Here is a 25141-nt window from a genome sequence, read left to right as displayed (position 1 = left end):
CAGCAAGCACGTCCACCATGTTTGCCATGCACGGACTGCCTGATGTCCTTGTGAGCGACAATGGGCCGTGCTTCACCAGTGCCCAGTTCAAAGAATTCATGACCTGCAATGGGATCAAACATGTTACATCTGCCCCATTTAAGCCAGCGTCCAACGGTCAGGCAGAATAATCAGGGAAATCAGTGAAACTGATAAACTTTGGCTTTTCCATGGTAATATTGCTGCTAAATACCCCATCAAATGTTAGACCCTTTTGGATTAGGTACAACTGGGATTTTAACAGCATATTGCCAGCTAAAGAAATGTTATGGCCCTGAAAAACTAATTTTAATTTTGAGAAATTTCAAATTGATCCATTTTAATAAGAATTAAAAATTTTGAGGAACTTAAAAAAATGTTTTTTTTAAAGTTTATTCATCTTTATCTCAGGTTTACCTTTTTCCCATTTGACAGCTACAATCTTTCTTTTGCTCTCTAACATTTTTAAAAAGTTAGAATAAAATGAGCTTATTCACTTCCTGTTTCCAGGTCTGTGAGGATTCTGTATTACAATTGGTTGCTTAGACAGCTTATTGCCATCACAACAGCTTGCACTGGGAATTCCCCGTTAACTTACAGTGATCTCAATTGAAAGTCAGAAAAGCCAAACTTCTCACCACAGAGATCGAGATCTTTGTGGGAAGCTTAATTTGCGACGAGCGGCGAACGCATTTGTTTCATCGCTGACTACAAATCACGGGCCAATGCAACTTGTCAGTAGAGGAAATCTGCTGATCGAGGAATTTTAAGGATCAGTTTGTTAGCTCTGGCAGTAGTACTGGGAACTGTACCAACAATTCTGTGAACTTTCATTCTGTAATTTACACTGGTTTTCAACAATTTTATTGAGGCCATTTAACAGTTCTTCAGATGAAACATTGCAAATGCCCTAAAGGATTTGTTATTTTGTAACTAAGGAATTTCCTGTGTACTTTAGTAATTATTTAAATAGCCTTGATATCTCAGAGGTTGTTCTGCTACTGCTCATTATGATTAATCAAACATACTGGCTAGCTAGATTTTTATTCTACTAAAGTATTATCTGCACTGGACAGTAAACACCCAATGAACAATATAAATGAGTTCTCTGGCTTAATCTGAGAAATACATGGCAACCAAGAAAGCTCCTTTGTTCTTATTTGTAAATTTACATTCGCTAATGATTAGTTCTTACCAGGTTTGTAAATAATCCAGCATTGTTTGCTCTACTGTAATAGTTATTCTTTGGTGCAGATCAGATTGAAGCACCCGCCCCCTCCTCCCAGTCTCCATGACTATTAACTCATGCATTCTAATGCTGCTTTATGCATTAATATTTATTTTAAATATGATGATTAATGTGATTCAAACTTTATTCCATGACTACAATCTGATACGTTTTAAGCAAGCTAAAAAAAAATCAGTTAGCCATATGCTCTTTCCGCTGTCTGCGCTTGATTTCTGCACGCTCTCAGCGATGAGACTCGAGGAGCTCAGCGCCCTCCCGGATGCACTTCCTCCACTTAGGACGGTCTTTGGCCAGGGACTCCCAGATGTCAGTGGGGATGTTGCACTTTATCAGGGAGACTTTGAGGGTGTCCTTGTAACTTTTCTGCTGCCCACCTTTGGCTCGTTTGCCGTGAAGTAGTTCTGAGTAGAGCGCTTGCTTTGGGAGTCTCGTGTCTGGCATGTGAACTATGTGGCCCGCCCAGCGGAGCTGATCAAGTGTGGTCAGTGCGTCAATGCTGGGGATGTTTGCCTGCTCGAGGACGCTAATGTTGGTGCATCTGTCCTCCCAGAGGATTTGTAGGATCTTGCGGAGGCATCGTTGGTGATATTTCTCCAGCGACTTTAGGTGTTTACTGTACATGGTCCATGTTTCTGAACCATACAGGAGGGCAGGTATTACTACGCCCTGTAGACCATGAGCTTGGTGGCAGACTTGAGGGCCTGGTCTTCAAAAACTCTTTTCCTCAGGCGGCCAAAGGCTGCACTGGCGCACTGGAGGCAGTGTTGGATCTTGTTGTCGATGCCTGTTCTTGTTGATAGGAGGCTCCCGAGATAAGGGGAGTGATCCACCTTGTCCAGGGCGGCGCCGTGGATCTTGATGACTGGGGGCCAGTGCTGTGCGATGAGGACAGGCTGGTGGAGGACCTTTGTCTTACTGATGTTTAGCATAAGGCCCATGTTTTCGTATGCCTCAGTAAATACGTCGACTATGTCCTGGAGTTCAGCCTCTGTCTGTGCGCAGGCGTCATTTTCTTGTTAAATCATGAGGGGCACTGATATCTGCTTCTGGGTGATCTCTTATATCATCATTGCTTATTGTGTCCTTCTCAATTTAATAATTGGGAGGGAGGAGGCCTGGATGGTAATCATGCTGAGGAACAAGGAGAAAAGTGTCAGGAGAACTCATCCATGTCAGCTTCAAGGAAAATTTGTAGGCAGATCACAAACAGAACATTCTCCTTGGATTAAAGAGGACTGTTAGGAATATTCCATCACAACATATTCCCAGAATTCCTGTCAACTACAATCATTACATATCTAAATAACTGTGTTTTTGACCTCCTTTGAACAGAAATGGCACATTTACAAGACCTCGTGAGACATCATGAGTTCATCTAACAACAGAGCCAATTCCAACTGCAACATACTGAGTTTACAATGTCAGTGATCAAACCTACTTATCCTGTGTGCCTAGACACCATCGTAACGGGATTTGCTCACGGGATGTGGGTGTCTCTGGCAAGGCCACCACTTATTGCCCATCCCTACTTGCCCTTGAAATGGTGTTGATGAGCCACCATCTTGAATCGCTGCAGTCTGTGCCGTGAAGATACTCCCACAGTGCTTTAGGGAGGGAGTTCCAGGCTTTTGACCCAGCGACAATGAAGAAACGGTGATATACTTCCAAGTCAGTATAGTATGTGAGTCGGAGGGAAACTTGGAGGTGATGGTGTTCCCATGTGCCTGCTACCCTTGTCGTTCTAGTTGGTATAGGTCATGGGTTTGGGAGGTGCTGTCGAAGAAGCCTTGGCAAGTTGCTGTAGTGCATCTTATAGATGGTACACACTGCAGCCACGGTTGGCCAGTGTTGAAGGGAGTGAATGTTTAAGGTGGTGGATGGGGTGCCAATCAAGTGAGCTGCTTTGTCATGGATGGTGTCAAGCTTCTTGAGTGTTGTTGGAGCTGCACTCATCCAGGCAAGTGGAGAGTATTCCATCACACTCCTGACTTGTGCCTTGTAGACGGTGGAAAAGCTTTGGGGAGTCAGGAGGTAAAGCACTCATTACAAAATACCCAGCCTCTGACTGACTCTTGTGACCACAGTATTTATGTCAGTGGTCCAGTAATTTTCTGGTCAATGATGACCCCCAGGCTGTTGATAGTGGGGGATTCAGCAAAGGTAATCCCATTGAATGTCAAGGGGTGGTGGTTACATGCTCTCTTATTGGAGATAGTCATTACCTGCCACTTTTCTGGCATGAATGTTACTTGCCACTTATTAGCAAAAGCCTGAATATCATTCAGGTCTGGGTGAATGTAGACATGGATTGCATCATTATCTGAGGAGTTGCAAATGGAACTGAACACTGTGCAATAATCAGCGAACATCTCCACTTTTGAGCTTATAATGGAGGGAAGTTCATTGATGAAGCAGATGAAGCTGGTTGGGCCTAGGATACTGCCCTGAAGAACTCCTGCAACAATGTCCTGGGGCTGAGATCGATGGCCTCCAACAACCACAACCATCTTCTTTTGTGCTAGGTATGACTCCAGCCAGTGGATAGTTTTCCCCCTAATTTCTATTAACTTCAATTTTACTCGGACTCCTTGAGGCCACGCATGGTCAAATGCTGCCTTGATGTCAAGTGCCGTCACTCTCACCTCACCTCTGGAATTCGGCTCTTGTGTCCATGTTTGGATCAAGGCTGTAATGAGGTCTGGAGCCGAGTGATCCTGGCGGAACCCAAACTGAGTTACAGTGAGCAAGTAATTGGTGAGTAAGTATCACTTGATATTTGCTGATGGTTGAGAGTAGACTGTAATTGGCTGGATTGGAGCTGTCCTGCTTTTTATGGACAGTTTTCCACATTGTCGCCGATACCAGTGTTTTAGCTGTACTGGAACAGCTTGGCTAGAGGCGCAGCTAGTTCTGGAGCACAAGTCTTCAGCACGCCACCCGGGATGTTGTTGGGCCCATAATCTTTGCTGTATCCAGTACTCAGCCATTTCTTGCTATCATGTGGATTTAATCGAATTAGCTGAAGACTGGCTTCTGTGACGGTGGGGACCTCAGGAAGAAGCTGAGATGGATCATCCACTCGGCACTGCTGACTGAAGATGGTTGCAAACGCTTCAGCCCCGTCTTTTGCATTTGTGTGCTGGGCTCTGCCATCATTGATGATGGGATGCTCATGGAGCGTCTTCCTACTGTGAGTTGTTTAATTGTCCACAACCATTCACGACTGGATGTGGCTGGACGGCAGAGCTTTGATCTGATCTCTTGGTTGTGGGATCACTTAGCTCTGTCTATAGCATACTGCTTCTGCTGTTTAGCATGCATATAGTCCTGTGTCGCAACCTCCCCAGATTGGCACCTCATTTTTAAGTACACCTGGTGCTGCTCCTGGCATGCTCTTCTACACATCTCATTGAACCAGGGTTGGTCCACTGACTTGATGGTGATGGTAGAGTGAGGGATATGCCAGGCCACAAGGTTACAGATTGTGATGAAATACAATTCTGCTGCTACTGATGGCCCACAATGCATCATGAATGCCCAGTTTTGAGCTGCTAGATCTGTTCTGAAAATATCCTATTTAGCACAGTAGTAGTACCATACATGATGGAGGGTGTCCTCAGTGTGAAGATATGACTTTGGCTCCATAAGGACTGTGCAGTGGTCAGTGCTACCAATAGTCATGGACAGATGCATCAGCGACGGTATTTCTAATACTTGTGCTGGTGTCACTTGAGGCCCAGGTGGTTGGCTACAAGATGGTCTGATATAGTACTTGGCTCAAGACAAAAGTGTTCTGAGACTGACCCGCTAATGGCTGCACCTCATGGCAATGCCTGGGCAGTCTGGCATGCTTTTTTGAGAAGGTTCCTGAGTGGCTAACCCAGACTTTTGGCATGTGCTAAAATAAAAGCAAAAATTGCGGATGCTGAAATAAAAACAGAAAGCTGAAAACCCTCAACAGCACTGCCTGACATTCTGAATGTTTCCAGCATTTTCTGTTTTTATGCCTAGCATATATTTCTCTCATGAGAAACAGCAGTCTCATATCAGTTGACTCCAGCAGTGTCACTGCTACTATGCCCAGGCTCAGAGTGACCACTAATCAGCAGGATGGTAGATCTAAAGCTTCTAGAAAGTGTTGCTTCTGCAAACCAGCTCCAAGTGTGACACGTCTGGAGTGCAGGGATCTGTCCCCCATGGCCTCAGGGCCACAGTCTGTGCTTCCAATGAACAGGAGTTGTAATATATAGTTCCACCTAGTGGACTACTGCTACACCTAGAGGACTACTGTGGTAATGCAGCCATTGCTATTTACGACAAGAATAAAAGGAATTGAGCCATCTTGGAGCCTGTGTGTTTGTGAGGTCATAAAGAATATATCACAGGAGGCAATTCATCTCTGCAATGAGGGTAAAATGTCCCCATTGTTGGCAGTAGAATGAATCAAGACTCCTGTCATCTGCTGCACATCCTGGAGAAGCAGCCTCAGTGCCTGCACATAGGTATGATGTTTATAACAGTACTTAGGATCTAGGTCCACAGCCTATCTCCATAGGGTCTGCTGTGGAATGGCCAAGGCCTCATCCACTCTCCATTCTTCCAGCTTCCTCATGCACAGCGAGTCACTTAGTGCAATATCGCCTGGGTAAAGGTCACTGAGCTGTAATGTCGGACCAATAAGACAGGTAATGAAGATGGTCGAGAGGGGACAGGCATGTGGGAAGGTGCAAAGACCAGTATGTTCCTTATCATCAGCAGCACAATTATCTTTAAAAAAATTATTTCATGGGATGTGGGCGTCACGGGCAAGTCCAGCATTTATTGCCGTTCAGAAGGTGGTGATGAGCCACCTTCTTGAACCGCTGCAGTCCATGTGGTGAAGGTACTCCCACAGTGCTGTTACGGAGGGAGTTCAGGATTTTATCCCAGCGATGATGAAGGACCGGCAATATACTTTCCAGTCAGAATGATGTGTAACTTGGAGGGGAGCTTGCAGGTGATGTCGTTTCCATGTGCCTGCTGCCCTTGTCCTTCTAGGTGGTCGAGGTCATGGGTTTGGGAGGTGCTGCCAAAGAAGTCTTGGCGAGTTGTTGCAGTGCACCATGTAGATGGTAACATTGGGGCCATGGTTACACTCTCTCTTGTTGGAGATAGTCATTGCCTGGCACTTGTGTGGTACAAATGTTACTTGCCACTTATCAGCCCAAGCCTGAATGTCATCCAGATCTTGCTGCATGAGAGTATGAACTGCTACATTATCTTCTGACCCTCCCTCTCGCTGATCCACACCCACAACAGAAGAGGAAGTGAGGGAAGTATGGATGTGCATCACTAGGAGACGGTGACAGGATAACTATAGCTCTGGAATTCCAAGGCACTATAAAGCAGAGGAGCAGGTACTGCTCAGCACCCACTCCTCTGCAGTTGGCACTGGCCCACCAACCTTCTCATCGTTGTATACCAAAGCCCCTTGCCTCCCCTGTAGTTCAATAAACTGTTCTTTGAAATCTTATCAGCTCTGTTATATTCAGGTTACTTTCCATCGGTGGTCTGACTTGCTTGGGCATTGTGTGCCAGTTTCTCCTGGAAAGATATTATCAGTAGGTAAAGTACCAGAACGATCCTGCAACTTAGGAGGTTGGATTGTAAGGAACTATATGCAAGCAGGGCTTTTAGAAGAGTTCCAAATGAAGGTTCCAGGTGGAAGAGTTAAAAACTCATTAAATCACGGTTCATTGTAAATCGATATTCGCCATTCCATTTAACAAGTGAGGATAATCAGTGTAGGACAAACCATGGTGCCAAAGCGATGCCCTCGTCTGGTCATTGTACGTTTTGCAGCACAGTTCTACTATCCTCAGGGTCCGGGAGAAGGTGCCACATCCCTCCACATGGCTTTTGTGACTGCCTTCAGTAGCCTCCTTCCCTGTGAGCCCAGCAGGTGGTCTGTGCTCTGGCAGATCTCATCCAGGAGAATCTGTAGGTTAGCATCTGAGAAATTCTGGGTTCACCTCCTTTTGCCATGCTTAACTGAGACTTTTTCTTTGCGACCACCAGTGTGCAAAGTTGAATTCATGATGAAATCTTGAAGTTGTGTCCGGGTCGCCTCTTTGAAAGAGCTACCAATTTGGCCTACTCGCCTGCTCTTCCCCACAGCCCATCAAATGTTTCCTTTTTAAGTATATATCGAATTCCCTTTTGAAAGTTATTATTCAATCTGCTTCCACCACCCTTTCAGGCACTGCATTCCAGAACAAAACAACTCACTGCATTAAAAAAATTCTCCTCACCACCACCCTTACCCCCTCCCCACCCCGCCCTTGTTCTTCAACTCTGTATCTTCTGGTTAAAAAAGGAAAAAGAAAGACTTGCATTTATATAGTGCCTTTCATGACCACCAGATGTCCCAAAGCGCTTTACAGTCAATTAAGTACTTTTTAAAAGTGTATTCACTGTTGTAATGTAGGAAACAATTTCTCCTTATCCACTCTATCAGAACCCTTCATGATTTTGAACACCTCTATTAAATCTCCCCTTAACCTTTTCTGTTCTAAGGAGATCAATCCCAGCTTCACTAGTCACTCCACATAACTGAAATCCCTCATCCCTGGTACCAGTCTAGTAAATCTCCACTGCACCCTCTCCAAGACCTAATCAGCCTTCCTAAAATGTGGTGCCCAGAATTGGACACTTTACTCCGACTGAGGCCTAATCAGTGTTTTATAAAGGTTTAGCATAATGTCCTTACTTTTGTACTCTTTGTCTCTAATTAATAAAGCCAAATAACCCATATACTTTTTTAACGGCATTCTCAACTTGATCTGCCACTTTCAAAGATTTGTGCATGTAAACTCCCAGATCTCTCTGTTCCTGTACCCCCTTTAAAATTGTACAATGTAGTTTATATTGCCTGGCCTCAATCTTCCTTCCAAAATGCATCACTTAACACTGCACAGTATTACATTCCATCTGCCATGTGTCTACCCATTTCACATGTCTATCTATGTCCTCCTGAAGTCTACTGCTGTCCAAGTTTTGTGTCACTTGTAATCATTGACATTATGCCCCCTATGCCTAAGACCAGATCATTAATATATCTCAAAAAGAGCAGTGATCTTAATAACGATCATGAATAAACTAAAGTCTATTTATCAACATTAACAATCCATGTTTGCAAATGGTTACACAGAATTAAATAAATATTGAAAGCATTTTATGACAAAAAACATTTTGGTGGAACATAAATAAAATATTATTTATTTCACTCCTAGGGAAAATTTTGTTCACATTGATATAGCTTACAAGGATCTCAACTATGAAATGACGCAGCAGCAGAAGGCACTGTCAGTTACTGAGCTTATTGGTGAGTTGGACTATTCTACTCCTCCAGACACACTTCCTTTTCTAGCCCGCAATGGGAAAACAAAATATTTCGATCAATGATTAAAATAAAATGTCAAATGCTGTCCTATATATAACCATGCACTTATTTTGTAGCCCAGAATTTAATAGGAGCAATGGCTTAAATTCTGTGTTTTACATAAATAATCAAGTGGATATGTAGCAATCAAAATAAATCCTTCATAAAAACAAAGGAACAGGAGGAGGCCATTCAGGCCCCCGAGCCTATACCACCATCCAATTAAATCATACTTGATCTGTACCTTAGCTCCATCTACTGGCCTTGGTTCTATATACCTTAATACCCTTGCATAACAAAAATAAATCTCTGTTTTGAAATTTTCAGTTGACCTAGTCTCAACAGCTTTTTGAGGGTGAGAGTTCCAGATTTCCACTATCCTTTGGGTGAAGGAATGTTTCCTGACATCACTCCTGAAAGGTATAGTTCTAATTTTCAGGTTATGCCCCCTTGTTCAGGACTTCCCCACGAGAGAAAATAGTTTCTCCCTAGCTACTCTATCAAATATTTTAATTATCGAAATATCTCAATTATGTCACCCCTTTATCTTCTATACTCGAGGGAATGCAAACCTAGTCTATACATCCTATCCTCATAACGTAAAAAGCACCAGTATCATTTTGATGAACTGCACAGCTCCAAGGCTAATGTATTTAAATTATAATTTGTAGTGCCCTAGGTGCAGTGCCCAGAACTGATTGCACTGCTCCAGATGCAATCTAACCAGGGGTTTCTGGGTCCGGGGAGGTCCCAGCGGAGTGGAAAACCGCAAATGTAATGTCCCTATTTTAAAAAGGAGGCAGACAGAAAGCAGGAAACCACAGACCAGTTAGCTTAACATCTGTCATTGGGAAAATGCTGGAGACCATCATTAAGGAAGCAGTAGCAGGACATTTGGAAAAGCATAATTCAATCAAACAGAGTCAGCATGGTTTTATGAAAGGGAAATCATGTTTGACAAATTTGCTGGAGTTCTTTGAGGATGTAACGAGTAGGGTGGATAAGGGGGGACCAGTGGATGTAGTGTATTTGGATTTCCAGAAGGCATTGATAAGATGCCACATAAAAGGTTACTGCACAAGATAAAAGTTCATGGGGTTGGGGGTAATATATTAGAATGGATAGAGAATTGGCTAACTAACAGAAAACAGAGAGTCAGGATAAATGGGTAATTTTCCAGTTGGCAAACAGTAACTAGTGGGATGCTGCGGGGATCAGTGCTTGGGCCTCAATTATTTACAATATTTATTAATGACTTGGATGAAGGGACTGAGTGTAATGTAGCCAAGTTTACTGATGATACAAAGATGGGTGGGAAAGCAAATTGTGAGGAGGACACAAGAAATCTGCAAAGGAATATAGACAGGCTAAGTGAGTCGGCAAAAGTTTGGCAGATGGAGTATAATGTGGGAAAATGTGAGGTTATCCACTTTGGCAGAAATAATAGAAAAGCAAATTATAAATTAAATGGAGAAAAATTGCGAAGTGCTGCAATACAGGGAGACCTGGGGTCCTTGTGCATGAAACACAAAAAGTTAGTAAGCAGGTACTGCAACTAATCAGGAAGGCAAATGGAATGTTGGCCTTTATTGCAAGGGGGATAGAATATAAAAGCAGTGAACTCCTGCTACCAATTCACAGGGTATTGGGGAGGCCACATCGGGAGTATTGCATACAATTTTGGTCTCTGTATTTAAGGAAGGATATATTTGCATTGAAGGAAGAATCAGAGAATGTTTACTATTTTGATTCTGGAGATGAGGGGGTTGACTTATGAAGAAAGTTTGAATAGGTTGGGTTTATAATTATTGGATTTCAGAAGAATGAGAGGTGATCTTATCAAAACATATAATATAATGAGAGAACTCGATAAGGTGAACTAAAACTCGGGGGCATAGTCTCAGAATAAGGGGCCGCCCATTTAAAACTGTAAGGGGTGGTTTTCGGGGGGTCAACTTTCCCTTCTGACCTTATATGAGCGGTTCCGAATCGCTCCCCCACCTTTGGTCCTAGACGCTGAAATTATGAAGGGACTGTGACAGACCTGGACTGACAATCGGTTTAAAAAGAAGTAAAAGGCACACCTTTAATAACACACACAGAATAGGAATACCAATACACACTGAGGGGTACAACGCATTGAATAAAATGTCAAATTACAGCCTGTGGGGAAAAGAATACAGCTTAAACTCTAAATGGGGTAAAGAGGAGAATGCAGATACATTTACACAAGTTATCCTGGCCTCTCCCCTCCCAATTCCCCTAACTAGCTAAGTTATAGCTCTGGGGGTTCAGGGGCTATGCTCACCAATCCCCTTTGACAGTTCCAACTCCGGGGTTTGCCTTAGTTGTCCCTGGGGTTCGCCTTAGTTGTCCATGTTCTGTAGTCTGTACCCCTTGGTAGTGTAGGACCAGCTTGTAGAGTGGAAACATCTTTGCTTTTTCTTCGGTTTTGTCGGGTTGGTTCCGGTTGACTGTTTGATTGGTCACGATGGTCCGAAACTTTCCAATAGTCGTTTTGAAAGCCTGTTTGCTGTCGTGGTGCTGTCCTTCTGGGTTTTAGAGATTTCTTTCGCCGATGTTTCGGGGTCCCACTTTTCAAGGCTGGTCTAGAACTTATGCAACGAGACTGCTAACTTAATGGTGTCTCTAGAAGCACACCTAACTGCCAGAACAGGCCTTCAATTATACTAAAACAGGCTTTCTTATCTTTGCGCCAAATCAGTTCTTGGGCTTTGTTTAAACTGTTCTGTCCATTGATTTTAAAATGTCTGCTTTGACAGTGTTTTTGGTGGGCTAGTCAGCAGTAACTCGATTAGGGTGTGATAATGTGCTATCACTGGTTTTGCATTGTTTTAGGATTGTCCAGTTTCCTGACCATCTAGTTGGGCCCATGATTTCCATTGTGCTTGGTTGGATAAGTTGATTATCTCTTCGGGGGTGAATTGGTGTTGCATAGTTCTCCCAGACAGTCTGGGATCCTTAACACACGAATTTGCTTCACAGAGGTTAGCCCCACCTCCTGTATTCGGTAACTCTTTTTTGCAGCCAAAATGTTGTAGAATCTTAAAATTGATATGCTCCTTCCCATAGATGTTTAGGGGATCTCAGGCTTCTGTAATTTAGGTCCATTTTGAATTCCCTTTCCTATGAGTCCAAACACTGCGGGGAGGGGGGGGGGGGCGGTCTCCATGAATGCATCCCCTTTTATCCCCCGCAGGCTTTGTCTTCTCCTTTAAAACTTATTTGTGTCCAGAAGTTTTTTTCCTTCCATTTTAAAAGTCCAGAAAGGGATCCTTCTCCTCTGCAGGGGAAAGGTACCAGGAATCTTTGCGAAATACTGGTAAATTCTACATTCCCCCCTGTGATACCATATCGCTTATGGTATCATCTTCCAGGTGAGCAAAGTTCCTGACTCCCAAGAGATAACCTTCCCCGTAAATTAACTAAACTAATACCCAAAATATGCATTACACTTATGCAACATCACCATGGATACACACTTTTCCCTTTACAGTTACAAACTTTTTACATTTACACCCTCCCAGCTTGGAGGGGGTTCCATCACTATAATTGCATTTCAGCACAGTTACATTTCCTTTCAATTACATTATATTCACCAGCTTGTAGGCAATCTACAACCACATTACAGAAGGAAAAACATAGATTAAAATTAAACAACATCAATTGGTCTCCTGAGGTTTGTCCATCACCTGGTAACGTCTGGATCCTGCCCTTGAGAACTGCTCTCAGGCTGGATGACACACAAGACAAACTCAAAACAATCACCTAAACATTACTGCAACATTAACCTCAATTCTAAACTAAAAATTAACATGTAAAATAGTGCAGTCAGCTGCCTTAAACTAAAAATTAGAGCTATGTACAATTTCCACCCGTGTCCGGGTTGCCTGGTTAGTCCCTGTCAGGCCCATGCCTTGTGCGGTCTGATAGCCGCCTGGATGCTCAGGTTTCCCCGCAGCCTGTGAGTTGGAGACCCTTGTCTCTGGGACAGCTCGTTGCTACTGCTCCTGTGAGACTCTCACCGCTGGAGGCGGCTGGCTGGGGGTCCCTACTCTGAGCGGCCTCTGTACTTCTGACCTTTGGCCTTCCCTGTCAGGCTGCCCTTCTCTGAGGGTAACATCGCTGAGGCTCAGATGCTGGTGACCACGGTATCTTTGGCCATGGTGTACGGAGGGTCCTTCTCAGGGCTTGGATTTCTGGGGGTGTGTCCGAATCCCAAACGATAGGTGGGATAGCCCCTCCAGTAGTTCAATTCACCGCCCCTATAGGCACGGTTTCTGAGCCTGCCACATTCCCTGTGGGCCCTCCACCGTCGGGGGTGGCCAACGGAGGGTCCCTGTCCTGAGGACGGTTCACCCCTCCCAGCTGCCCTCTGTGCTTGGCTGACCCAGGGTTGTACAGCTTGCACTGGTTGATGTGGAACCACTTAGTACGGCGGGGCAGCTTTATGGCATAGACCATCGGGCTTGCCTTGTCGACAATGCTGTATGGCCCCATATATAATGCTTCAAAAACCCTTACCCGAGCACAGTTCCTCACCATGACCTGGTCCCCTATCTCCCATTCGTGGTGTTTGCTGGGTTCGAGCAGCAATCGGTTACTCTGATGCTGTCTGCCCACGTTACTAGCAGCCTGCCAGTGAATCTGTTTGAGGTGTTCAAACAGGTTCCTGACAAACCGGTCCCGGTTCATCTTTCTGAGCTGACCTTCTGTGAGCACCGGGGCTAGGACATGGGTGGGGGTCCGCATGATCCGGCCAAGTATGAGCTCGTATGGGGAATACCCCGTGCTCTTTGACTGGCTAGCTCGGATCCCCATTAGGACCAACGGTAAGACCTCCACCCACTTTTGGGGTGAATCTCCCATTTCCTTCCACAGCCTTTCTTTAATGGTGTGGTTTAAACGCTCCACAATACCTGATGACTGTGGGTTGTGGGCAACGTGCCATTTCCCCTCAATGCCGAGCACCTTAAGGATTGCCTGCATTACCTGCCCGGTGAAATGGTTCCCCTGGTCCGACTCCACATACTGTGGGAGTCCCAACCAAGAGGACACTTCCCTCACTAGAATCTTAGCTGTCCCTAGTGCAGTGGCTGTTCGGCAGGGGAAGGCTTCAACCCATTTTGAGAACACGTCCACCAGGACTAGGCAGTATTTGTAGCCTCCCTGGACGGTGGGTAGGGGCCCGATGTAGTAATTTGGATTGACTGCCATGGTCCCTCTACCCTCCTGACGTGTTCTAGGGACACCTTCCTTTTCAAGGGGTCAGGGTTGTTCGCAGCACACACCAGGCAGTTTGCACAGAACTCGCGGACGTCCTCCCTGAGTCCCGGCCACCATCCTGCCTGTTCCACCTGTTGCCAGGTGGTCTCAGGCCCGGGGTGTCCCGCTCCTGGACCCTCATGGGCCAGTTTTAGGAATTCCCTCTGGTGCTGCTGTGGCACGACCCATTGTCCCTCTTTAACCAGCATGCCTTCCTTAACGGTAATGGCTGCTGTGCCGTACGGACCTTCTACTCTCTCTCCTCCAGCTAGCGCGTTCAGGACAGCTTTCAGGGCCGGGTCCTGTGCCTGAACTGTTTTTAAGTCCGGGGCCAAAGCTGTCCCTGTACTCTCTGCTGCCCTGTTCTTATTCTTGACCGCTGCTATGCGGCCGGTGTCATCGGGGTCCCAGAAGTTTCCCATGCGGGCACCTTCTTTGGCCAGTTTGTCAGCCTGTTGGTTTCCCTCTGCACGGGGTTCGGTTTTTGAATGGGCCTTCATCTTATGTATGTAGACATTTCCCTTTTCCCCCACTGCTGTCATGATTTTCTCCAGCAGGGGCTTGATTGCTAGGGGTCTCCCGTCAGCGGACGTGTATCCGCGATGGGACCAGATAGCCAGATACTCCGTACATGAATTGCAGGTGAACATACTGTCCGAGCAAATCATGTACGGGGTAGGGAGTTCCTCGGGGTGGGTCACCACGTACATTACGGCAGAAAGTTCAGCATGCTGGGCGCTCATGGTGCTGGGGAGCTTGATTGCCAGGGCAATACCTGCCCTTGGGTCATAGACTCCGCACTCAGTGAGTCGCTCGCCAGCAGATACCGTGCTGGACCCGTCCATGTGAATGTCCCGGCCTGTAGGGTGTAACCCAGCCCGAAGGCCAATGTTCACCTCCCATACCCCTTCTATGGAGCACCTGTGGGCTTTCCCTGGGTAGATTAGGTTGGCTGCGAACCTTGGCTCACGGGGGCCTTCTACTCTGAGGTTCATCTGGGAGAGGAGCAGGGTCCAGCTAGCAATGCAGGCACTGTTCACCGCCCCGTCCTTAATCCTCCCATCTTGGAGCATCTGAGTAGGTGTGTGGTGGGTTAGGAGTGTTAGAGGAGACCCTCCCATGAAGATCAAGGATCTTTTCACTGCCCAATGTGTGGCTAGGAGGTGTCTCTCACAGTTGGAGTACGCCTTCTTCATATCTGTGAGGATCCTGGAGGAGTAAACCGCCGGTCTCAGCTGGCCGTGCCGTTCTTGAAGAAGCACTGAGCTCAAACTGTCGCCACTGGATGCCACCTCCAGGAAAAACTCCTTTCCTACATCTATCACTCCTAAGACTGGCACAGTCTGCAAGTCCTTCTTGAGCTGATTAAATGCTGCCTTGCAACCCTCATCCCAGTCCCACTCTACACCCTGTGTAGGATCCTGAGCAGAGGGGCTGCGGTGGCTGCATAATCCTCAATAAAATCTCTGCAGTACCCGGTGAGCCCTAGAAAGGATCTTACCCCTATCACCGTGTTGGGGGCTGGTAACTCCTGTACTGCCTCCCTTCTAGCCTTGTCTATGGCCCTTTCCCCAGCACGCACAGTCAGCCCCAGGAATTTGCCTTCCTTCTAGCCGATCTGTGCCTTCTTGGGGTTTACTTTAAACCCTTCTTCTTTTACCAGCTCCAGCAGCTCGGCCAGCAGTGGGCCATGTTCCTCCCCCTGATCGGTGAACAGGAGCAGGTCATCCACATACTGCACCAACTGCTGGGGTCTGCTAAAGCCTTTTAAACAGTTCGCCATGCATTGGTGAAAAATGCTGGGGCTGTTGTGGAAGCCTTGGGGAAGACAGTTCCATGTGTATTGTTGGCCCTTAAAGGTAAAGGCGAACTTGTACTGGTCCTCCCGTTTTAAAGGAATGGACCAGAACCCATTTGAAATGTCCAACACCGTGAAAGTGGTTGCGGATGCTAGAATACTCCCTATGAGATCCACTATGGCTGCTACAGTGGGTGCACAGGCAGGGATATTCTTATTTAGTACTCGATAGTCCACGATGGCCCTCCATGAGTTGTCCGGTTTCTTAACCGGCCACAGTGGAGAGTTTACATGGGTAGCTATCGGTCTTAACACCCCTTGCTCTACCAGTGATCCCAGCGCCGTTGTCAGGTCTGCCTCTGCCTCCCTGGGGAAGTTATATTGCTTCTGTGATCGGGTCATGGGGTCCCCTTTTATACTAACTTCCACCCCCGTTACCCTACCACAGTCATGTTTGTGGGTGGCGAATGCTGCAAGGTGTGCCCGTACATATGCCTGGTACTCCACTGGGGTGTTACTGACCAGTAATTCCAAGTCGTAACCCTCCTTTGGCTTCACGGTACACAACGTTCCCTTGGCCCCTTTTTCTGGGATCACTGCCACCTCAACTTCCCTGTCTGTCCCTATGGCTCCCCATAGACAGTGGTTCTTGAGATCCACCAGGATCTGGTGGCCAATGATAAAATCAGCCCCCGGGATCCCTTTTCCCTTCTGCTCCCATTTCATCAGGACACACTTCCATTTGGTTTTGAGTGTCCCTAACTGAATGGTGAGCGGGATGGAAAACGAACCAGTTTGCTCATTGCCTGTGAACCCCACGAGACTGTACGGGACCCCGTTCGATAGAGGTGAAGTAGCTGGGTTATCTGCATATACAAGGGTGCTGGAAACACCAGTATCTAGCAGGTAGGTCCCTTTCACTTTCTCCATCTCCATCGTAACACACGGTCTCTTCCAGGCATCGTACTCTAGGGAACACAGGTACACAGGCTGCGCTGGCTCTAGTCATGCATCTGGGTGGGTTGGAGCAGAGGGTTTTACCGTACCGGCTACTGCACCGGTTGCGATAGCTACTGCTCTCTGTCCATTTATGAGTGTCTGTAGGGCGGCTACTCGTCTCATATGAGTCGGGTGTTCCTGCCCCGGCCTTACGGGCTGGGGCTGGAGCGGCCTTTCTCTTAGTTTCTTTCCAAGGGTTCCTACAGTCCTTCCTCCGGTGCCCACTTTTCCCACACCCAAAACACTCGCCCCTTTTGTGGAGAGGGTTCCCACCTTCCTGATGCCACTCTCTCTTGCCTTGGCTGGGTTTAATCTCATGGACCCTCCTTTTGGAGGAGGGCTTCTCTGTCCCTCTACCGTTCCGGTATGCCAGGGTCAACTGTCTAACCACTGTCTCCTCGGTGGTTCTGGGGTCTCTTGGATCGAACCAGACCTTGGCTTTTGCCTTTACTCCAGGTAGGCTGTTTTCCACCAGGCTGCGGAGCCAGTGAGCCAGTTCGTTAGGGTTCAGGTGGGCCCGGTCAAGAACCCCACTACAGGCCCTTTCGTAGACCAGCCACAACCTGTCGGCGAAAGCCTGTGGAGTCCCCCCATCGAGCTGCACTGTCTTCTCCAAGCGGGAGAAAGGACTCCCATCGTTCATACCCATGGTCTCCAGAACCTCCTCCTTAACCGTAGCGTATGTGTTTCGCTCCTTTCTGCTGTCTGCAGAGAGGGAATGGCACAGCTTGGTGTCTAGCGAGAAGAGCAACAGCTTAGCCTGCTTTGAATCATCGCACCCGTTAATATCCCCTGTGTGTTCCACTTCCAGGAAGTGTACCGAGGGATCCCCCTTAGGTGGCCTATCATAGCCCTCAGTTTTTGGGTGTTGTAGGGGACTACGAAGTTGCTTTCTAGGGGTCCTGCTGCCCCATTGGCGCCAGGTGGGCCAAACTTCCGCTGCCGGACTGGGTGCATTGGCCCTGGTTCCGGCCCTCCTTGTATTGGCTCGCCCACTTCCCCCTGCTGCCAAGCCGAGTTTGCAATCCTTGCCTGCCCTGCACTCTGGCTGACATCCCTGCTGCTCCGGGACGTTCCCGGGAGCTGCAGACAATGACTGAGGGGTTTCTCCTTGCTCGACTAGGTGTTCCTGGGCTAAACCCGGGTTTATCAGGCACACCATGCCTTTAGCCTGGGATAGAGCAAGGTTCAAGCTTTGGATCTGCTGCTGGCAGGGGCCGTGTTCTCCTGCCTTAAATTCCCTGGTACTGGCTACCTTATAGGCTACCGAATGTCTCTCACCCTCTCCCCGTACTCTTTAACTTGCTTGGCGAGGCAGGAATTCTCTTCCTGCAACGCCAGTTCACTATTCTTGACTTCAATAATCTGACCCTGTAAAAGGTCCAATTGGGTTTTGTGCCTTTCTTTAGTGAGCTCTCTACTTTCCTTTAACTGCCCCACCTCTGTCCACAGCCTTTCCCCGACTGTGGCCCTTGCGCTGGACCTCTCTTCTGCCTGCCTCAATACTTCCTTTAATTTCTCATTCTCCTCAACTAGAAGCCGGATCTGTCACTGAAGGCACATTAGCCAAATGGCCTTCTCTATCGACTTTTTATGGTCCTTGCTCTCGGTCCATTGAGGTGCAGCATTTTCTGGACGCTCAGCATACAATAGATCGAGTATCCACTCCTTAGCCACATTCACCCTCTTAAACACATACGAGGAAATCCCCTCTTCCATTTTGCTTCTCTTCCTGAAACCAGTCTCTCTCTTATCATGTCCCTTGCACCAGTGTCCCATCTGGGTCGCCATTATGTAAGGGGTGGTTTTCAGGGGGTCAGCTTTCCCTTCTGACCTTATATGAGCGGTTCCGAATCGCTCCCACACCCTTGGAATTATGAAGGGACTGTGACAGACCTGGACAGACAATCAGTTTCAATGTAGGAAGCAGGTATGGCTTTATTGTGTTTAAAAAGAAGTAAAAGACACACCTTTAATAACACACACAGAATATTAATACCAATACATACTGAGGGGTACAACACATTGAATAAAATGTCAAATTACAGTCTGTGGGGAAAAGAATACAGCTTAAACTCTAAATGGGGTAAAGAGGAGAATGCAGATACATTTACACAAGTTATCCCAGCCTCGCCCCTCCCAATTCCCCTAACTAACTAAGTTATAGCTCTGGGGGGTTCAGGGGCTATGCTCACTAATCCCCTTTTGACAGTTCCAACTCCGGGGTTCACCTTAGTTGTCCTTGGGGTTCGCCTTAGTTGTCCACGTTCTGTAGTCTATACCCCTTGGTAGTGTAGGACCAGCTTGTAGAGTGGAAAAATCTTTGCTTTTTCTTCGGTTTTGTCGGGTTGGTTCCGGTTGACTGTTTGATTGGTCACGATGGTCCGAAACTTTCCAATAGTCGTTTTGAAAGCCTGTTTGCTGTCGTGGTGCTGTCCTTCTGGGTTTTAGAGATTTCTTTCGCCGATGTTTCGGGGTCCCACTTTTCAAGGCTGGTCTAGAACTTATGCAACGAGACTGCTAACTTAATGGTGTCTCTAGAAGCACACCTAACTGCCAGAACAGGCCTTCAATTATACTAAAACAGGCTTTCTTATCTTTGCGCCAAATCAGTTCTTGGGCTTTGTTTAAACTGTTCTGTCCATTGATTTTAAAATGTCTGCTTTGACAGTGTTTTTGGTGGGCTAGTCAGCAGTAACTCGATTAGGGTGTGATAATGTGCTATCACTGGTTTTGCATTGTTTTAGGATTGTCCAGTTTCCTGACCATCTAGTTGGGCCCATGATTTCCATTGTGCTTGGTTGGATAAGTTGATTATCTCTTCAGGGGTGAATTGGTGTTGCATAGTTCTCCCAGACAGTCTGGGATCCTTAACACATGAATGTGCTTCACAGAGGTTAGCCCCACCTCCTGTATTCGGTAACTCTTTTTTGCAACCAAAATGTTGTAGAATCTTAAAATTGATATGCTCCTTCCCATAGATGTTTAGGGGATCTCAGGCTTCTGTAATTTAGGTCCATTTTGAATTCCCTTTCCTATGAGTCCAAACACTGCGGGGGGTGGGGGTGGGGTGGGGGGGGGGGGGCGGTCTCCATGAATGCACCCCCTTTTATCCCCTGCAAGCTTCCTCTGCTCCTTTAAACTCATTTTAAAAGTCCAGAAAGGGATCCTTCTCCTCTACAGGGGAAAGGTACCATGAATCTTTGCGAAATATTGGTAAATTCTACAAAACTGAGATGATGAGCAATTTCTTTTCACAGAGGGTTGTAAATCTGTGGAATTCTCTACCCCAGAGAGCTGTGGATGCTGGGTCATTGAATATATTTAATGCGGAGTTCAATAGTTTTTGAGCGATAAGAGAATAAAGGGTTATGGGGTGCGGGCAGGGAAGCGGAGCTGAATCCATGATCAGATCAGCCATGATCTTATTAAATGGTAGAGCAGGCTCGAAGGGCCAAATGGCCTGCTCCTGCTCCTATTTCTTGTGTTCTTATCTTCTTATACAACTGTAGCATAACTTCCACCACTTTGTATTCTAGCCCTCTTGAGATAAAGGCCAAAATTCTGTTGGCCTGAACGAGAACACTAACGTTGGTGCGCCTATCCTGCCAATGGATTTGCAGGATCATGCGGAGGCAGCTTTGGTGATACTTCTCCAGTGCTTTGAGGTGCCTGCTGTACATAGTCCATGTCTCGGAAGCATATAGGAGGGCAGGTATCAGTACTGCTCTGTAGACCATGAGCTTGGTGCTGGGTTTGAGATCCTGGTCTTCAAACACTCTCTTCCTCAGGTGACTGAAGGCTGCACTGGCACACTGAAGGCAGTGTTGGACTTCATCATCAACATCTGCCTTGTTGACAGTCGGCTCCCGAGGTATGGAAAATGGTCCACATTGTCCAAGGCCTCGTCGTGGATTATGATAATCGGGGAGCAGCATTGTTTGGAGGGGCAGGTTGGTAGACAGCCTTTGTCTTACCGATGTTTCGGGTAAGGCCCATGCTCTCGTACGCTTCTATGAAGGTGTTGACGATGGTTTGGAGTTCAGCTTCCGAGTATTCGCAAACACAAGCATCGTCTGCATACTGTAATTCAATGACAGAGGATGGGGAAACCTTGGATCTGAACTGGAGGCGACGGAGGTTGAACAGTTTCCACTTTGTTCTGCTTTAGGTGGATGTTAAAGACGCATGCCAGTATTCAAATAAGAAGGGGAGCGAAATTTGAGTACTTTGTGCCTGCCGTTAGTGGCCACGGGAGGTGCTAACGGGGCACAAATGGGTTTTCGGCTGGATGCGGCTTTTGCTGCGCCTCCCGCTAAATGGGGTGGGAGGTTTGCATTGGCGCTAACAGGTAGCACCCCGCTCAGCTGTGGACAGTGATGCTTACATCATCGCTCTGCACAGTGCCACGTTACAGCCCAGGAAGCTAAATTCCATTTCACCCCCTGTCTTACTGCCTGCTACTGACAGCGACAGCTTCAACTGCCAAGTTTCAGTCGAGAGTCGGCTGCAGGAGTGCTATTTAAAGGCGCCATCTTTAGAAATAATTTTTGCCGACCATTACTGTTTGCAGCTTACTAAACATAAGCAGACAGGACGTTTGACAGATTTCAGAGATTTTCAGTTGAAGAACTGTTCTGGCTCTTTAACATTCCTTTCTTTCATTGGGGTAAGATTTGAAAGGACATCGCCGATATTGTTTCATGGGGGCTGTGTTCCCACCTGCTCAGACATCACCGTCAGAGGCAACTTAAGCAGAGAGAAAGACAGGGTGAAAGTCAGGGAGAGGGAGGAGACCCAACAGGGCTGGCAACAAGAGAACTTACCCTCCCAGGGTATTTCAGCAGCAGTTCTCCTGCATCAATTTCACTGAGGGACAATGTGTTCGAAGGCTGCGCTTCAGCAAGGACGTGGTCACAGAGCTCTGCCATCTGTTGCAACCAGACCTCCAGCCTCAGACCAAGGTGAGGATGGCTTTTTCAGTGGCAGTCAAGGTCATTATTGTGCACAATTTCTACATGAATGGATCCTTCCTGTGTGCAACAGGAGATATTACAACATTTCCCAGTTTGCCATCCATTGCTCCATCCGCGAGGTCATAGATGCTCTGTACAGAAGGAAAAGGGAATACATTTCCTTCCATATGACCAGAGAAATTCAGTTGGAGCACGCATGTAGCTTTGCCAGGATAGCAGGCTTCCCCATGGTGCAGGGTGTCATTGACTGCACCCATGTCACTTTGCGGGCACCGCATCACAATCCTAAGATATTCCGTAACCGCAAAGGCTACCACTCACTTAATGTGCAGCTGATGTGTGACTACACACATTGATTCCTCACCGTCAATGCCCGCTATCTTGGCAGCAGCCACGATGCATTCATCCTGCCAGCTCTCCTCCAGCCACCACATCAAGCTCGCGGTTGGCTGCTTGGTAACAGGGCTATCCAGCCATGAATCCCCTCCGCAACCCCAACACTCGTGCCCAGCACCCATATAATGAGAGCCATGCCATCACCAGGAACATCGTTATCGACAGGGAAGATGCAGGTTACCTTTAAATCAATCCAGTTTTGCTAAAATACACATCAAGTTAGCTAGCAAAGTCAACCACAACATAACTACAAGGATACATGCTAAAAAATGCAGTCATTTTAAAAGTCCTAAAATCAAGTCTAAGGTGTAGATTTTAAGGCTTAAATTCCCAACATGTACTCTGGATGCACAAAGCTTCACATGAATTCATCAAAACAACTCTAATCTGCATTTGTTTGTCACTGTTCCTTTGACATGCATTGATCTTCCAGCTTCTTAATACTGGATTTATATTGAGAGGGTTTTTAATAAAATTCTTCATGGGATGTGGGCATCGCTGGTAAGGCCAGCATTTATTGCCTATCCCTAATTGCCCTTGAGAAGGTGGTGGTAAGCTGCCTTCTTGAACTGCTGCAGAGTTGTGGTGAAGGTGCATGCACAGTGCTGTTAGGGAGCAAATTCAAAGATTTTGACCCTGCCATGATGAAGGATAGGCGATATATTTCCAAGTCAGGATGGTGTGTGACTTGGAGGTGATGGTGTTCCCACATACCTGCTACCTTTGTCTTTCTAGGTGGTAGATGTCATGGGTTTGGAAGATGCTGTCGAAGAGGCCTTTGCGAGTTGCTGCAGTGCATCTTGTAGATGGTACACACTACAGACATAGTGCGCTGGTGGTGGAGGAAGTGAATGTTTGTGGCGGTGGATATGATTCCAATCAAGCAAGCTGCTTTGTTGTGAATAGTGTTGAGCTTCTTGCATGCTGTTGGAGCTGCACTCATCCAGGCAAGAGGAGAGCATTCCAAAACACTCCTGACTTGTGCCTTGTAGATGGTGGAAAGGCTTTGAGGAATCAGGAGTTGAGTTACTCTCTGACCTGCTCTTGCAGAGACAGTATTTATGAGGCTGGTCCAGTTAAGTTTCTGGTCAATGATGATCCGCAGGATGTTGATGGTGGGGGATTCACCGATGGCAATGTCAGTGAATGTCAAGGTGCGGTGGTTAGATTCTCGTTTGTCGGAGATAATCATTGCCTGGCACTTGTGTGGTGCGAATGTTACCTGCCACTTATCAGCCCACGCCTGAATGTTGTCCAGGTCTTGCTGCATGTGGGCACGGACTGCTTCATTAGCTAAGGAGTTGCAGATAGAACTCTGTGCAATCATTAGCAATCATCCCTATTCTGACCTTATTTATTTAATTAACTGAATTTCAATTCTGCCAGTTGCTGTGTTGGGATTTGAACTCCTGTTTCCAGATCATTAGACCAGGCCGCTAGATTAATAGTCCAGTAACATAACCACTACGCTACTAAACCTCCATCACTATGCTACCACTGAGTGAATTGTTGCACCCAGACATGATGAACACCATATAATTGATCTGGAAATGTTTGTAAGGTCACATCGGCATGAAAAGTTAATGGCCAGGATTTTGCGGTCAGCGAAAAATTTATAGGATAACTTAAATGATGGTAAGTGATAAGTTAGAAAATTTGGGACTTTCAGGTAAATGACTCAATTTGATTTAGGGGAAAAAGCATTGGGGGAAAATTGCGGTCGGAGGCTTCCTTCGGACGAATGATTTCGACCCAAAAATATTTAACGAAAATACCTGGTGGTCCCAGAGAAACGTAGGATTCCGGTCGGAGGCCTCCATTCGCTGTGCAGCGAACGGGAACATATCCTCCAGGTATTTATTCGTATCTTGGAATTACGTGGGCCTGGACCACCAATCACTATATTGTATTCTCATTGGTAATAATGGGAGCTCTATTTTTACGAGCTCTCATTACTATCAATGAGAATACCCCCTAAAACAAGAAACAAAACACAATAATTAAATAAAAACACCTCATATATTTAAAATTAATTGAAATTGAATGTAATTAAATGTTTTAGAAAAAAAATAATTTTTTTGAATTTTTTTTCAATATGTTTTAACAGGACTAAAATAAACTTACATTAATGGACAGGGTTTTTAATATTACACTGGTAAAGTTAAGCTATACGCTTGCTTTTATCAGGTGTAAGAGTTTGAAAGACATTCGCTGGGCAATAGCTCAATCTGCCCCGCGGATGTCCGTCCTGTGGGGATGCATTGGAACTGCCAAAAGAAATTGTGACAGATCAGAAAAGCCGGTTCTCGGCATATGCACATTGTGTGCCGAGAACCGGCATTTGCGAGATCTCACCGGGTGCGTGCGCACAATGTTCGGTCCAATGTGTGCAAATGGAGAAATGTTCAATTAACAACAGAAGAACTTGGAATAATTGTGATACATTACAGAAATACATAAGCAGTGGTCACATGAATAGGGGTACAGTAAATTAAATAATTTACTTCTTTATAGGTAGCTTAGTTTATTGTTAATAATTACATAATTTCCATCTATTTTTCACAGGTGACATTGGGGGTCAACTTGGCCTATTCTGTGGTGGAAGCGTGATCACTATCATTGAAATCCTAGAATACCTGCTCACCAAATCCTACTGGATGTGTATTGTTTGGCTACTGAAACCACCAAAATTACCAAATAGGATTAATAACATTCAACATCTTGCTCCAAAAGAAACAAAACAGATATCTCCTAAATAGATGGCAGTAATTGAGACTGTTTATTTCACTGTAGGTAATAATGTTACCATGAATTTGAATTGAAAATATTCAGTATAAAGATTTTCACTTTGTCATATTGCAACATTTTGCATATTTAATGAGGCAAACTAGCTACCACTGTGCATATATAATCTTTATCATTTGTATCTTGAGATTAAATGCTTTTTATTGTTTAAAATTGAGGAAAAGAAGTTTGAGTTATGGATCATTCCAAAGCGT

General features: G+C 46.1%; 1 protein-coding gene across 1 annotated transcript in view; it reads left to right on the top strand.

Annotated features, from left to right (window-relative positions):
- Window positions 1-24901, top strand: part of LOC139230923 (acid-sensing ion channel 5-like) — a 146358-nt gene extending 121457 nt beyond the window's left edge. The window contains exons 8-9 of the mRNA XM_070862480.1: window positions 8539-8630; window positions 24708-24901. Coding sequence (XP_070718581.1) covers window positions 8539-8630; window positions 24708-24901 — 286 coding nt within the window. The remainder of the gene's footprint in view (window positions 1-8538; window positions 8631-24707) is intronic.
- Window positions 24902-25141: the final 240 nt, after the last annotated feature.

The sequence above is a fragment of the Pristiophorus japonicus genome, chromosome 2 (genome assembly GCF_044704955.1).
Source record: "Pristiophorus japonicus isolate sPriJap1 chromosome 2, sPriJap1.hap1, whole genome shotgun sequence".
Classification (NCBI taxonomy): domain Eukaryota; kingdom Metazoa; phylum Chordata; class Chondrichthyes; family Pristiophoridae; genus Pristiophorus; species Pristiophorus japonicus.
Note: the sequence above shows the minus strand (reverse complement) of the source record. Positions and strands in the feature narration are given on the sequence as shown.